We start from the raw sequence: 14,856 nt of genomic DNA, 5'->3' as shown, positions 1-14,856 counted from the left end.
GCTTTGTACCACTGAGGCTAGACTGTAGTACTCACTATGTGAACGTTTCATTGTATTTGGGGGCGTAGCTGTTGTTCTTGGACTTGGTGGCGTACTTCCTCTTCTTGTCAGCCAGGTGAGGACCGATGATGTAGATCTCCACGAAGGGACGGAACACCCCTGTGGTCTGCCACCTCAGGTCATTGGCTGCCACCACTGAGACAGAGAGGGAAAAAGAAAAGGGAGGGCATTTATAAACAATGTTTTAACACCCCGTCCATAGACATTTTTTGTGTCTATGGACGGTGTGTTACAACTTCTATTTAGACAGTGAAATGAAATCTCTTACAGAATTCAGTGGACACTGACCTTTGACGGTGACCTTGTGCTCTCCAGTGTTGGGGTGGGTGAAGATCTCCACGTGGATAGACACCTCTCCCACGGCGTCGTCCACTCCAGAGCCTGGCACAACGGGGGGGGGGGGGGGGGGGGGGGGGGGGCACAAGTCACTCCTCTTATCTCGTTTACTGCTACTGCAGACAGGCCAACACTATAGCCAGAATACTTTCCCTTCAGCTCATACTCCCTCAATGAAAGTACAATACAGACATTATAGGCTGTATGCTTAAGTATGGCAGATGTAATTGTGCCTGAGAGTTGTAAAACAAACAACATACACTACATGACCAAAAGTATGTGGACACCTGCTTGTCGAACATCTCATTCCAAAATCATGGGCATTAATAAGGAGTTGGTCCCTCTTTGCTACTATAATAGCCTCCACTCTTCTGGGAAGGCTTTCCACTAGATGTTGGAACATTTCTGCTGGAACTTGCTTCCATTCAGCCACAAGAGCATTAGTGAGGTCGGGCACTGATGTTGGGCGATTAGCTTTGGTTCGCAGTCGGTGTTCAATTCATCCCAAAGGTGTCCGATTGGGTTGAGGTCAGGGCTCTGTGCAGGCCAGTCAAGTTCTTCCACACCGATCTTGACAAACCATTTCTGTATGGACCTCGCTTTGTGCACGGGGGCATTGTCATGCTGAAACAGGAAAGGTCCTTTCCCAAACTGTTGCCACAAAGTTGGAAGCACAGAATCGTCTAGACTGTCATTGTATGATATAGCGTTAAGATTTCCCTTCACTGGAACTAAGGGGCCTAGCCCGAAGCATGAAAAACAGACCCAGACAATCATTCCTCCTCCACCAAACTTTACAAATGGCACTATGCATTGGGGCAGGTAGAGTTCTCCTGGCATCCGCCAAACACAGATTCGTCCGTCGGACTACCAGATGGTGAAGTGTGATTCATCACTCCAGATAACGTGTTTCCACTGCTCCAGAGTCCAATGGCGGTGAGCTTTACAGTACTCCAGCCGATGCTTGGTATTGCGCATGGTGATCTTAGGCTTGTTTGCGGCTGCTCAGCCATGGAAACCCATTTCATGAAGCTGCCGACGAACAGTTCTTGTGCTGACGTTGCTTCCAGAGGCAGTTTGGAACTTGGTAGTGAGTGTTGCAACTGAGGACAGATGATTTTTACACGCTTCAGCACTCTGCGGTCCCGTTCTGTGAGCTTGTGTGGCCTACCACTTCGCAGCTGAGCCGTGCTGTTTCCACTTCACAATAACAACACTTACAGTTGACCTGGTCAGCTCTAGCAGGGCAGAAATTTGACGAACTGACTTGTTGGAAAGGTGGCATCCTATGACGGTGCCACGTTGAAAGTCACTGAGCTCTTCAGTAAGACCATTCTACTGCCAATGTTTGTCTATGGAGATTGTGTGTTCGATTTTATACACCTGTCAGCAATGGGTGCGGCTGAAATAGCCAAATCTACAAATTTGAAGGGGTGTCCACATACTTTTGTATATATAGTGTACAGGAGGGTTTGAGAAATGCCTCTGGTGCTGAAGTGGGCCGTATGAGACAATCATGCAGCTAGGAGTGGTTTTGGGTTGTCAATGTTTTTTCACTCAACAGTTCCAGGCAAAATAAATACGAGAACCATCTGATGATATTTCAAGATCTTAGGGCGATCTTATGTAGCCACTCATAGCTGTCCTGTGACTCTGCCTGCCCGGCCCCGGGGGTAGGAGCCTGTCAGTCAGGATGCAGGGGGATGACAGTGGGATAGAGGAGACTGGTGGTAAGAGAGGAGAGGGTTATCTTGGTTCTCCTCTCCTGCTGCTGGGCAGAGCAGGCAAGTAACATGCTGAGATGGATCCAGTCAGACGGAGAGACCCATTCCTTGCTAAACCCTTTACCCAGAGCAAGCATGGCGACTAGAGGGACCTTGCGGTGAGAGCAGCCCATCGGCCCCAGCCCAGTCACAGGTTATCCTGAGGCAGGGTGCACACATGCCTATAGAGGGCTTGTTATCTGGTGACTTCTGGTGGGATTATGCCCAGAAAGCCAACAGGATTTGAGCTGCACACGACCAGGGTATGTGTATACCCCGCCACACAACACAGGATAACTCATACTTGGGTTTGGGGTCTTGGCCTGGGGGTCCTTCGATCCATGCTGCTAGGCCTGGGGGTGCGGAGGGGGTTAGGGAGATACATGCAGGACCCTGTAGAGGGCTCCCAGTCAGTTACAGACAGCTTGTCTGGGAGGGAAGAGGGGTGATGGGGAGTGGGTAGGTTGATTGACTTCCTTTGCCTAAAATGTGATCTCAGTTTGTAATGATTTACGTCTCTGTATGTTTTAATCAGTGGTGACTGAAAGCAGCCTGAGTGTCAGTGAGTGACAGGCTAGTGAAGCCAGAGTTCTATAGGAGGGAGACAACAGAGTTCTGGCAGCTCTGTCTGTTTCTCTCCAGGGGCATGATGTGACTGTCAGTCCTCCAGTCACTCAGAGAATGCAGCACTCAGCCATCTGGCCTCCCTTTCTGTTGAGGCTCACAAAAACAGGCTAAAGATACACTCTTCTGTGTGGAATAAGAGCAAGCTAAACTGCTATAATTAAAAGTCTGCACGATACAGCATGAATTAATACATAATACAGTAGGTATGAAGCCTGGCACTTCATCAAGGTTAAAAGTTCCCCTTTTGGAAACCGTCCTGCATTATCATAAATTATAAAGGGCGAGCTGTGTGTGTGTGTGTGTGTGGAGAAGACTCTTCCTTCCTCTTCTACTGCTGTAATCAACCTAATATCTCAAATCTCATTATTTGACCATAATGCACATCCTCCACTACTCAGCCTACATCCGGCTGCTGACAGGAACTAGCAGAATGGCATATTACAGAGTATTTCAGTGAGCTTCTGACGTAGACATGTGAGTCACGGTGAGTGATTGTAAGTCATGCTGGTGAAGAGAGCATGAACAAGTGTGACTCCCTGTGAGAGCAGTGAGGAGAGCAAATATTGGCTGTAGCCGATGTTATGCTCTGCATGTACCTGTGTCTCCTGGGCTCCCCGGTGTGTGTGTGTGTGTGTGTGTGTGTGTGTGTGTGTGTGTGTGTGTGTGTGTGTGTGTGTGTGTGTGTGTGTGTGTGTGTGTGTGTGTGTGTGTGTGTGTGTGTGTGTGTGTGTGTGTGTGTGTGCGTGTGCGTGTGCGTGTGTGTGTGTGTGTGTGTGTGTGTATACAGGCAGTGGGGAGCTATGTTTAGCAGTTTAGTGACTAAACCTCTGAAGAGGAGACGTGGAGTCAGCTCCCTCAGCTCTGATGCATACTGACAGAGAGCACATCACCTGACCCCAGGGACCACTGCTGATTGGACGATTCGGTGTTACGCCCAGGGGGAGGAGGGAACTTTCACCTCCTGTCACTGCTGGAGGGACCTGCCCTGGGGAGGGACGACTGGCCACTCTGTACATTTGAGGGACGATGGAGTGGGTGTGTTTAGATAAGGGTATGGGAGGGTGCTAACAAGGACAGGGAGCCCTTCCAGACAAACCGAGCCACACGTCATCATTCAGGAAGGAGGAGAAAAATACCTTGCAGGAGACAGACGATGCTCTCGCTCTCTCTCTCTCTCTCTCGCTCTCTCTCTCTCTCTCTCTCTCTCTCTCTCAGACAGAGCATGAGTCCTCACAGTCTTATAACGTGGTTCCCTTTGTCTGATGGCTACCATGCCTTAGTAGTTTCTGGTCATACATACTGGGTATGTATATGTAGTACATACATCATATGTGTGTACTGTATGTCATCATACACATGCATGTCGCTATGCACGTGTTAGGATGTTGTGCATGCTATTGGGCTGTCAGAGTGTGTGTGTTTGTGTGTGGGGATGAGATTAAGGTTAAGCAGGCAGGAGGGTAGTCTGAGGATGCGTATGTAAATGGAGGTCTGGTTCTTGGCAGCCTGGTGTTTCAGGCCCTTAGTGTCCACATACCCTTCTCTGGGTACACATCCTCACTAGCCGTGAACCTCACCCCCTTCCCGCCGAAAACTAGCGGATAGAGGGGGACGAGGAGGAGGAAGAAGGTGAGAGGAAGTAGAAGATACATGGAGAGTTATAAAGAGTGCAGAGATAGAGTCAGAGAGTCAAAAGGGGACTCAAATAGATTCAGACGTAGAACTGATGTTGTCCTTGATTAATATACTGTTATCAGTGACATCTATTGAAGTTACATCATTAACCATCCAACGTAACTCGATGCAGTCTATGGTGGTCCTCATTCAAGCCACATACACACACAGCTTCCTTCCCATTGTGCCGTCGCTATGAAGTGTGGTTTAACATTCTCCAAAAGCACCAAAGTCATTTGTTCTAATTACATTTCAAATGATCATTCATTAAGTGGGGTTTCCAGCCAGGGGCGTTCAGAGACAAAGTGTGTCAGTGTTTCCACCGTGTAACACACCATCACTGTTATATCATGATTGAGGGATGAGGAAAAGGGAGAAGGACAGGAGAATCTCTCATTCATTTTTCATCTGAAAATGCCTGTCCGATCACATTAGGCGTTTCTCTTTCTGCCCCCGGAGAGCCTGACTGGAGACCTGAATGTTTCATACCGCAGAGAGAGGAAGCACTCCTCCAAAGTGTTTGGTTCTGCTCTATAAAACCACAGAAATATTGAACAGGAAATAAAAACAATGGGTGTCTGGGAAACCCTGGAGTAAACACAACACAGGGATATGTTATAGAATGTCTCTGGAGCATACAAAGGGCAAACAAGGATACAGTTTCATGGCATCATACTACAATCAATAACTGGCCATATTATACACATCAATGTCCATAAAGATAAACGGACTGTACAGAGGTAGGTAAAGGAGAGAGGAAGGAAGTAAAGAAAGGGAAGACTTGAGAGTGAGAAAGAGAGAGAGAGAGAGAGAGAAACTGGGGGAAGAGATGGGGTGGATAGGCACCCTACCTTGTGCGTTCTGAGATGAAACAAAGGTCTTGATGAGTTTGTCTGTGGCCTGGGTGTAGAGGGACAGGGCGTAGTGTAGAGACAACAGGTCAGGACTCTTCTCCAGGAAGGTCTTTTTCAGCCCCACCCCTCCAGCATGGAAGTATTGCTACAGAACGGCAGAGAGAAGACAGAGTCAGACTATTGCTGTTTCCAAACTAGGCTGAAGTGTGTTGAGTATGCATCACAAGACCCACACCCGTATGTCACAGAAATAAACTACATGCAGACCAGTGGCGGTCAGTGCCGTTTATGATGAGGGAGGATATATTTTTCATGAGCATGGCCTTATTTCTATTAGCCCATGTTGGATGACATAAATAGTTTCAGGCTACTACATGATACTCAAATTTTCCCTATACCCATCATGAGGTTGCTACAACCAAGCCTATGAATGAACGTTTACAATGTAGGTGCACACAGGTCGATAGAAAATGTTTAGGTTACAGACAGTGACACATTCTATACTGCCTTGCACTCTTGCCTGCATCTAGCTGATCTAGGGTGTAATCAATAGTCCAACAGTTGCAAACAAGAGTTTCTATTGGACAAATTCAGGTATTTTTATCCCCGTTTCGTTTGCTTCCGTTTAAGAAACGTTTTTCAACAGAATCGACGGAATGAATACACCCATGATCACGCATAAACACAGTTCACTTTCATAGCAGCCACACTGTATTCATTCTAGCCTCTATGCACTCTCCTCTCACCTTTACTCTTTGTTTGTGGACTTCAATGAACAACACATCAGCTGTATGTGACCAGGTGAAAAAACCTTTCCAAGCCAAACCATTTCATAACCGCTACACAGAGCCTACATCATTGTCCCCATATTAGCTAAAGTAACGTCCTAGTCAACATAGCTAATAGAATGAATGCGTTAATAAACCTGCTACAATCATGCAGTAACTTTACAGTGTACAGTCAGTAAGAAGTTAGAATGGCGGACCCCGTTAGCAATAAATTAATAAAAGCAAAAGCTTACCTTGACTTGGAAGAGTTCCAGTGTTGTGTTGGATAGTCATAGCCAGCTAGCTAACATAGCATCCCTCTGTTTGAGCTGGGTTTTTTCGTTACTACAAACTAGCCAGCTGCATTTGCTACCTAAGTAAGTGAAACTGAAAGTGAAAAAAAATGACTAAATCTCTAACTCTCTCTTCATTTTTGAAGAAATTAATTTGTTGAAAACTGTCCAACTATTGTTTTTCTCTTTCTTTGAGTCAACTACTCACCACATTTTATGAACTGCAGTGCTAGCTAGCTGTACCTTATGTTTCAGTAGTAGATTCATTCTCTGATTCTTTAATTGGCTGGACAACATGTCAGTTCATGCTGCAAGAGCTCTGACAGGTTGGAGGACGTCCCCTGGAAGTTGTCATAATTACTGTGTAAGTCTATGGAAGGGGGTGAGAACTATGAGCCTCCTAGGTTTTGTATTGAAGTCAATGTACTCAGAGGAGGACGGAAGCTAGCTGTCCTCCGGCTACACCATGGTGCTACCCTACAGACTGCTGCTGAAGCTACTGTAGACCTTCAATGCAAAACAGTGTGTGTTTTAATCAATGATTTGGTGATGTGAATATATTTAGTATAGTTTTATTTAAAAAGGATAACTTTGTTTTCCAATTTAAATGTTATTAAATTCACTGAGGAGGATGGTCCTCCCCTTCCTCCTCTGAGGAGCCTCCACTGATGCATACCCATTTCAGACATTATACAGACATTCCATTCGTACTACTTCGTTTTTTTCTGGGATAATGACACATTGATGTTTCCTGAGGATGCACTACTCTGGTAACACACAGTGGTTTAGTATTCTACAACTATAGCACTCTTGGCATGAGGAAGAGCAGTAGTTGCCATTTGGCTCACTGACAAGTCCTTATTTAAATGACTATTACAAATTAGCCTCATTTACCTCAGCTTAATCTGCCTTAAATCAAACTACACAGGCTACGGAGGAATTCCTGCATCTTTAAAAGAGCCTTTCTAGATTAGGGTTGTTGAACTGCACTAGCCTGAGGCGTACACATTTACTGACCTTCAACAGAAGGCCTAAAATGTGCTGCTCTCTGTTCATAATATAATATGCTGTGCATTTTAAACAATGATCAAGTCAAAGTGTGTGTGTGTGTGTGTGTGTGTGTGTGTGTGTGTGTGTGTGTGTGTGTGTGTGTGTGTGTGTGTGTGTGTGTGTGTGTGTGTGTGTGTGTGTGTGTGTGTGTGTGTGTGTGTGTGTGTATGGGCACACGTGCGTGCACGACTGTAGCTGAGGTCCTGGGGAGAGAGAGGGGTGTTGGGTTGTACCTTGATGGTGTCCAGGGCCAGTTCTATCACAGCACACTGTTTAGGGGACAGTGCCTTGGCCTCCTCACGACCCATGTGCTCCTGAGAAACACACACATACAGATTAACAACACAAACAAATAACTCATTATCTGAAATACAGACAGTGCCAACGTGGCACGAGATACGATGTGTGGTACCTTTATCTTGGAGAGCTGTCCCAGCTGCTTGGCAGCGTTGGAGATGAGCTGAGTGCCCTAGAGGTGAGCAGAGGTATAAACAGAGGGGGAGAGAGAGAGAACAGAGAACAAGGGAAGAGGGCGTTATTATCGTCACGCCACAGGGTAGCTGTCACACAGACTAACGTCACATCACAAAGGACAGACACAGTTCTGAGTCATTCATATTCACACTCCAAAACTCACTTAACACATCAAAGGACTGACAGAAATATGATCATACTTGTCATTATCTCGCTCACGAACACGAGCACGCACACAAAGCAAGACAATGCAGTACAGGAAGAGAAGACAGGAGCATCAGCTTATTGCAAGAGCACACACACACACACACACACACACACACACACACACACACACACACACACACACACACACACACACACACACACACACACACACACACACACACACACACACACACACACACACACACCACACACACACACACACAGACACACACACAGACAGACAGACAGACAGACAATGCAGAGGTTCAACCAAGCCAGAACCCTACAGCCTGTGCAGTAGCACTGTGGTGATATATCCCGTATCTATGACGACTCTGTGATACTCTGTTAGCAGAATATATCACTAAGTGCTCCACACAGTACCCATCACCATGGTTACACCTTATCTGTAAGATAACACTCTTCAAATTAGAGCAAAAACAACAGAAAAACAGACAAAACAAACAAAAAGACCTGTACAAAGACTCAGAATCATTATCATCCTACAAAAGGATTATAACAAGAAGGGTTCCACTCTCATCTCATAAATGTGGCTGATCAAATCATTTATGCCATCATGGACGTTCAATGCCAGTCTGTTGAACAACAGTAAGACTGCAGCAGGGACATGGTCATGCAGCGGGCCAACAACAGTCCGGCCCTAAAGGCTGTTTGTTAGTGTGCTAATGTTGTGTAATGTTAACCCTCCATGTGTCCAGCACTACTGTGGGGGCTGGGGGGCAGGTAGCTACAGATAAGTTTACAGGGGGTGGCCCACAACAGACAGGACGGTAAACCGGCAAAGAGGAACGCCGTTTTAAAAACAAAGGTGAGAAACGATCGCTTCCACCACTTTGTTTCGGACGGAGAGGCGAGAAAACACAGAGAAAGAGACATAGAGAGGAGAGAAGACAGGACACATTGAGCTAAAGTGATTTTAGTCCTTACATCACTGTGACAAGCAAGCTTCACCCTCCCCTGTAAAGAGAGGACATTGGTTAATACTTCAGGAAGGATCCTGTCCCCACAGTCTGATTGGCTGACTGACTAATTGCGTGGACATCTCAGTAATTGTCCGTCTGATAGGCTAATAGATATGGTTCAAAGCCAATCCGTTCTATCTCTCATTTGTAAATGGGTCCGACAAGTAAAATCTACAGATCAAATTCTACAGATCAACATAAGGTATATTTGTGCCTTTATCATTGACCTTAAGAGTTTAACCTACAGCTGGCCAGTCAGGTCTAAATCAGTATGAGCAGTAGATCCAGCACGGTAATGAACCCATACTAGATGCCTATAAGGGGACAGGCCACTGACGACCAATAATACAATACAGTTGAAGTCGGAAGTTTACATACACCTTAGCCAAATACATTTAAACTCAGTTTTTCACAATTCCTGACATTTAATCCTAGTAAACCGTAGTCTGGCTTTTTTATTGCGGTTTTGGAGTAGTGGCTTCTTCCTTGCTGAGCGGCCTTTCAGGTTCTGTGGATATAGTACTTGTTTTACTGTGGATATAGATACTTTTGTACCCGTTTCCTCCAACATCTACACAAGGTCCTTTGCTGTTGTTCTGGGATTGATTTGCACTTTTCGCACCAAAGTACGTTCATCTCTAGGAGACAGAATGTGTCTCCTTCCTGAGCGGTATGACAGTTGCGTGGTCCCATGGTGTTTATACCTGCGTACTATTGTTTGTACAGATGAACGTGGTACCTTCAGGCGTTTGGAAATTGCTCTCAAGGATGAACCAGACTTGTGGAGGTCTACAATTCTTTTCTGAGGTCTTGGCTGATTTCTTTTGATTTTCCCATGATGTCAAGCAAAGAGGCACTGAGTTTGAAGGTAGGCCTTGACATACATCCACAGGTACACCTCCAATTGACCTATTAGAAGCTTCTAAAGCCATGACATCATTTTCTGGAATGTTCCAAGCTGTTTAAAGACACAGTCAACTTAGTGTATGTAAACTTCTGACCCACTGGAATTGTGATACAGTGAATTATAAGTGAAATAATTTGTCTGTAAACAATTGTTGGAAAAATTACTTGTGTCATGCACAAAGTAGATGTCCTAACCGACTTGCCAAAACTATAGTTTGTTAACAAGACATTTGTGGAGTTGTTGAAAAAACAAGTTTTAATAACTCCAACCTAAGTATATGTAAACTTCTGACTTTAACTGTACCTCCACCAGTCCGCAGATAGAGTCCATTCACACATCTCACAATGAAAAGCTATGTCTAACAGATAGTAAACCATTTCAAAATAAAACATTTTTCAAACAATATTAGAAAAATGACAAATATTCTACAAATATAAATAAATAAAAGTAAATCAACAGAAACCTTGATTTTCCAGACCAGGTACGATAACATTTCGGAAAAAGCTTAAAGGCAGAAAATTGCTTTTCTTTAAGCATTGAGAGTGTTTTTTGTGCGGTAAAGCAGAAGTGTGTTCTTAGACATAATGTCTACTGCGTGTGTATGTCACCAATCCTGAACTCCACAAGCGTTGAATACTACTTCTGGTATAGACCAGCCTTGGTGAAAGTATATACCTTAGAGTATCACTATGTTATTGTGACTATCATTCTACAACAACAGGACATGGAACCAAACCAGGACAGATCAACACAGCAGGCCTGCAGAGACATACTAGGAGACTTACTACAGTGGAGTTGGAGAAGATCAGACGCAAGCAACAGACCCACATAGGGCAGGGTGACACACTTCAAACAGGGAACACGTGGGGGGAGTGGGAGAGATAGGAGAGGGGGGGCAGAGAAGAGAGGGTGGGGGGGGGGGGGGGGCACCAGATATTAAACCATCACAACAACAGTCACCCATAGAAGGAGTAGAGTCCTGGAACACGATGCAAGAAGAACAAGGCAACAGCTAGAGAAGTGTCACTTCCTAAGGACAGGAGAGTGTGAAGGAGAGAGAGAGAGCACAGAGAGGGGGCAGGGCAGGGGTCAGTGGGAGGCAGGGGGTTTCCCGATTGGAGGGTTCGTAGGGGGGAGGGCGGCGCCCGCTCTGAGTCAGTCAGGAATGCACCATGCTGCTGTCACCTCAGAGAGAAAAGGACAGAGGTGGACAGGAGAAGAGAGGAGGACAGAGAGAGGAGGAGAGGAACAACAGAGCAGGTAGAAGACAGAGAGACAAATAGGAGGAGTGAGGATGTGGGGGGGGGATAGTTTGCAGCCACATATAGCAGAGGACCGACCACCTTGCACTAACGGACTGTGGGACAGACAGACACACTGACACGCAGGAGTGCCGTACTTACAATCATCTGTGGAGGAAGAGCAGTGGGAGCAGGATGTAATAACCAGAAAGAAGGGTCAGTGACGCTGCAAAGAGCCCCAGATCAATCCTCCAAGCAGCAGCAACACGCATATCAGATGGAAGGGCAGAGGGCCAGAGGGACCTACAGTACTGACTGAGACTAGTGCTGTGATGATACCATGTTCCATGGCAAAAATGAAAACACAAAGCAGCCCAAACTCTTTGGTCCTTTAAAACCCTGCTGTATGTAAATTATTGTGTGCTGTAGCTTTGAAAATAAGTAAATGTGACTCTGGATGACAACATAATGATGTTTGTTTCCAACATCAGGGCTGTTTTCCTAAAGAAGTTAAATCCGCTTTGTGTTTTGCTTCCTTGCCACGATACTAACGAGTATCGCGATACTGGTATCATCCTGGCCCTAACCTAGACTGGTACTGGTACTGTAACCCCCCCTCTGGACCCTGTCTCTGCACCCGTGGGAGAGCTGAGAGAGTGGCCGGGGACAACCCACCATACACTACTATAGAATGATGTGAGGCTCTTTTGTTACCAAATAAAAATGAGAACAGATATATCAAAAACAAAATAAATACCGGCTGCTTTCCAACATGAAAGGCTCAGAACTGAGGGCAAATCCTGGGTCCAAATTGCACTTTTTTTGTGTGTCTATTTTACTTTTGAGTTTGAAGTAGTTTAGATGTTAGTTTGTGACTAGGAGCACTATCCTGGAGAGCAGCCGTGAGCTGGGGTTAGAATGATATGATGCACTCCTTCCCACTTTTGAGTTTCACTTAAATCCATCGAGTGAATGGAAGAGTTGGGGTCTTTTTGTATGTGGACATGGGGGCTGGGGAGAGGGGCGTATCAGGATAATCTTAATCACTAATCGGATCTATTTATCCTTATAGTGTAAGCAGAGGAGCCATCTTATAATGTAGACAAAATGTCTGCCATCTCAACCCTACTCCTCATCCTGTCTAATAGCTGTCCAGGCAGCTCACTGTGGGAGAGTGTTCACTGTACCAAATGCTGAAGTCCTCCTCGGAACAGATCAAATATTCACATAGCACATATCAGAGCAGTGCCTTGACTAAAAATAACTCTGATCTGTCTTGGTTCCCATCCCATACTGAGAGGTGGCTTGTGCCTGTGTAGCAGTTGGCATTGTGGGTAGTGTTGGCAGTGTGGGCTGTGTGTGTGTGCATTGAAGTATGTGAGACGATGTGCATGTCAGTGTGTGTGTATGTGTAAGTGTGTGCATGTTAGTGTGTATGTGTGTGTGCATGTCAGTGTGTGTGTCTGTGTGAGTGTGTGCATGTTAGTGTGTGTGCATGTTAGTGTGTGTGTGTGTGTGTGTGTCTGTGTGTGTGTGTGTGTGTGTGTGTGTGTGTGTGTGTGTGTGTGTGTGTGTGTGTGTGTGTGTGTGTGTGTGTGTGTGTGTGTGTGTGTGTGTGTGTGTGTGTGTGTGTAGTGCATCGGTATGTGTGTGCTCAGAGGGGTGGGTGTTCGTACCGTCTGGTCGGTGAGAGGGGGCAGGACGATAGTCTTCTCCATGGTGTTCATCACCAGTTTCCACAGCTCCTTCAGAACACGCTTCAGCACCGTCTTCTCACAGATCTTAGCAAACAGCGTCAGGCTGACAGGAGAGAGAGAGAGAGAGAGAGAGAGAGAGGAGAGAGAGAGAGGAGGGAGGGAGAGAGAGAGAGAGGAGGGAGGGGGAGAGAGAGAGACAGAGAGAGAGGAGGGAGCGAGAGAGAGAGAGAGAGAGAGAGAGAGGAGGGAGGGAGAGAGAGAGAGAGAGGAGGGAGCGAGAGAGAGAGAGAGAGGAGGGAGGGAGAGAGAGAGAGAGAGGAGGGAGCGAGAGAGAGAGGGAGGGAGAGAGAGAGAGAGAGAGAGAGAGAGAGAGAGAGAGAGAGAGAGAGAGAGGAGGGAGCGTGGAGTAATGAACGACAGAAGGGAGTCCAACATAGAGCTCCACCCAAGATTTACAAGAACTGGAGCGAAAAATACAGAAACCGAAAGATCAGAGAGACAGCGAGAGAGATGAGACAGAGAGAGAGACTGAGATGGAGAGAGCGAGAAAAAGAGAGAACAAGATGCGAAGAGGAGAGATGAGTTGAAAGAGAGAGCGACAGACATAGGAAGAGAGAAAATAAGACAGACGGCAAAATAGAAAGAGACTGGAAAAAGAAAGACAACGGCAGAACGAGAGACTGCTGCCAAAAAGTGATTGGCAACATCTCTCTCACTCTCTCACTCACTTGCTGTCCAGGAAGTCCATGATGGGCTGCAGCACATTGTCAGCGTCCTGGGCCACGCTACTGCAGTTGTTAGCCCCCACGTTGGTCCCCTTCACCTGGCCAAGGATGTCTCCCATCTGTTTCACGTTGTCCTCAATCTGCGGCTGGAAACTACACACAAACAGACACACAGGAGACGTAACGTGGTTAAACGTAACCATTTTGACATATTCAGATGAGACCAAACATTTTCCCAGGAGAGAAAGGCACTGTGATATTAATGAAAGACATATTGGAGTAGGCATGTATGGGTAGTTGGCATGGCTGTCTGTTACCTGGCAGTGCCCAGCAGTGTGCCCAGCTCACCTGACAGAAAATATCCTGCTGAGATCATCCATCACAGTATTCAACTTCACCTGCAGGTCTTTCAGGAAGTCACTGGCCTCTTTACACAGCTGAAACACCACACACACACACACACACACACCGCACGCACGCACGCACGCACGCACGCACGCACGCACACGCACGCACGCGCACGCGCACGCGCACACGCACACGCACACACACACACACACACACACACACACACTAGGGAGAGGGAAAAAGTGACAGTGAGACTGGCAGAGCACCGAGGCTCTCACACAGAGCTCTCAGTGGGCACACGGAAACATTCCCCAACAAACAGACGGTCTAGGAGAATAGATGCCCTGAACAGAGAAACCTGGTCAGTGAGACAGGCTCCCCGCCCCCCCGCCTCTCAACACATACACAGTCAGATACAGCCTGGGCTGGGGGAAAACAGGGAAAAGAGAGCCACTCACATCCTTTCCTCCCATGGCCTCAAACATCCTCTCCAGTTGAACTCTGAGCTGCTGGATGTTGTTGATCAGGATGCATGGCTGCAAACAACACAAAGTCATTATCCACTACACTATCCAAATATCGCACATTTTCACTGCAATGCACAAGCACTGTGCTGTAGTGCATCCCCATACAACACGTGTCATGTCGAGTCATTGGCCACTCACCACTTTCTCCATGTTGACGTAGTTAGCAAAGCACTTGGAGATGATGTCAGCGTAGGACAGGAGAACGTTACCGATGGTCTGAGAGAGAAGGCGATAGGAGCATGTCAACTACTGTCTCTGTGACTGAGCATGCTGGCTCAGCTTATCACCATGCAGCCATTAAGGAAGTGGATATAGTGTGTAGA

The 14,856-nt window shown here is 46.5% G+C and overlaps 1 protein-coding gene across 1 annotated transcript in view; it reads right to left on the bottom strand.

The window, feature by feature from the left end:
- LOC106613770 (protein unc-13 homolog A) overlaps positions 1-14,856 on the bottom strand; it is a 56,030-nt gene that overhangs the window by 4,554 nt on the left and 36,620 nt on the right. Inside the window, exons 30-40 of the mRNA XM_082956810.1 lie at positions 14,672-14,749; positions 14,465-14,542; positions 14,007-14,095; positions 13,662-13,811; positions 12,913-13,036; positions 9,054-9,083; positions 7,837-7,893; positions 7,658-7,738; positions 5,312-5,459; positions 349-441; positions 36-195 (exon numbers count right to left, since the gene is read on the bottom strand). Coding sequence (XP_082812936.1) covers positions 36-195; positions 349-441; positions 5,312-5,459; positions 7,658-7,738; positions 7,837-7,893; positions 9,054-9,083; positions 12,913-13,036; positions 13,662-13,811; positions 14,007-14,095; positions 14,465-14,542; positions 14,672-14,749 — 1,088 coding nt within the window. The remainder of the gene's footprint in view (positions 1-35; positions 196-348; positions 442-5,311; positions 5,460-7,657; positions 7,739-7,836; positions 7,894-9,053; positions 9,084-12,912; positions 13,037-13,661; positions 13,812-14,006; positions 14,096-14,464; positions 14,543-14,671; positions 14,750-14,856) is intronic.

The sequence above is a fragment of the Salmo salar genome, chromosome 10 (genome assembly GCF_965601325.2).
Source record: "Salmo salar chromosome 10, fSalSal1, whole genome shotgun sequence".
In the NCBI taxonomy this organism is placed as follows: domain Eukaryota; kingdom Metazoa; phylum Chordata; class Actinopteri; order Salmoniformes; family Salmonidae; genus Salmo; species Salmo salar.
This window is presented reverse-complemented; position numbering and strand designations above follow the sequence as displayed.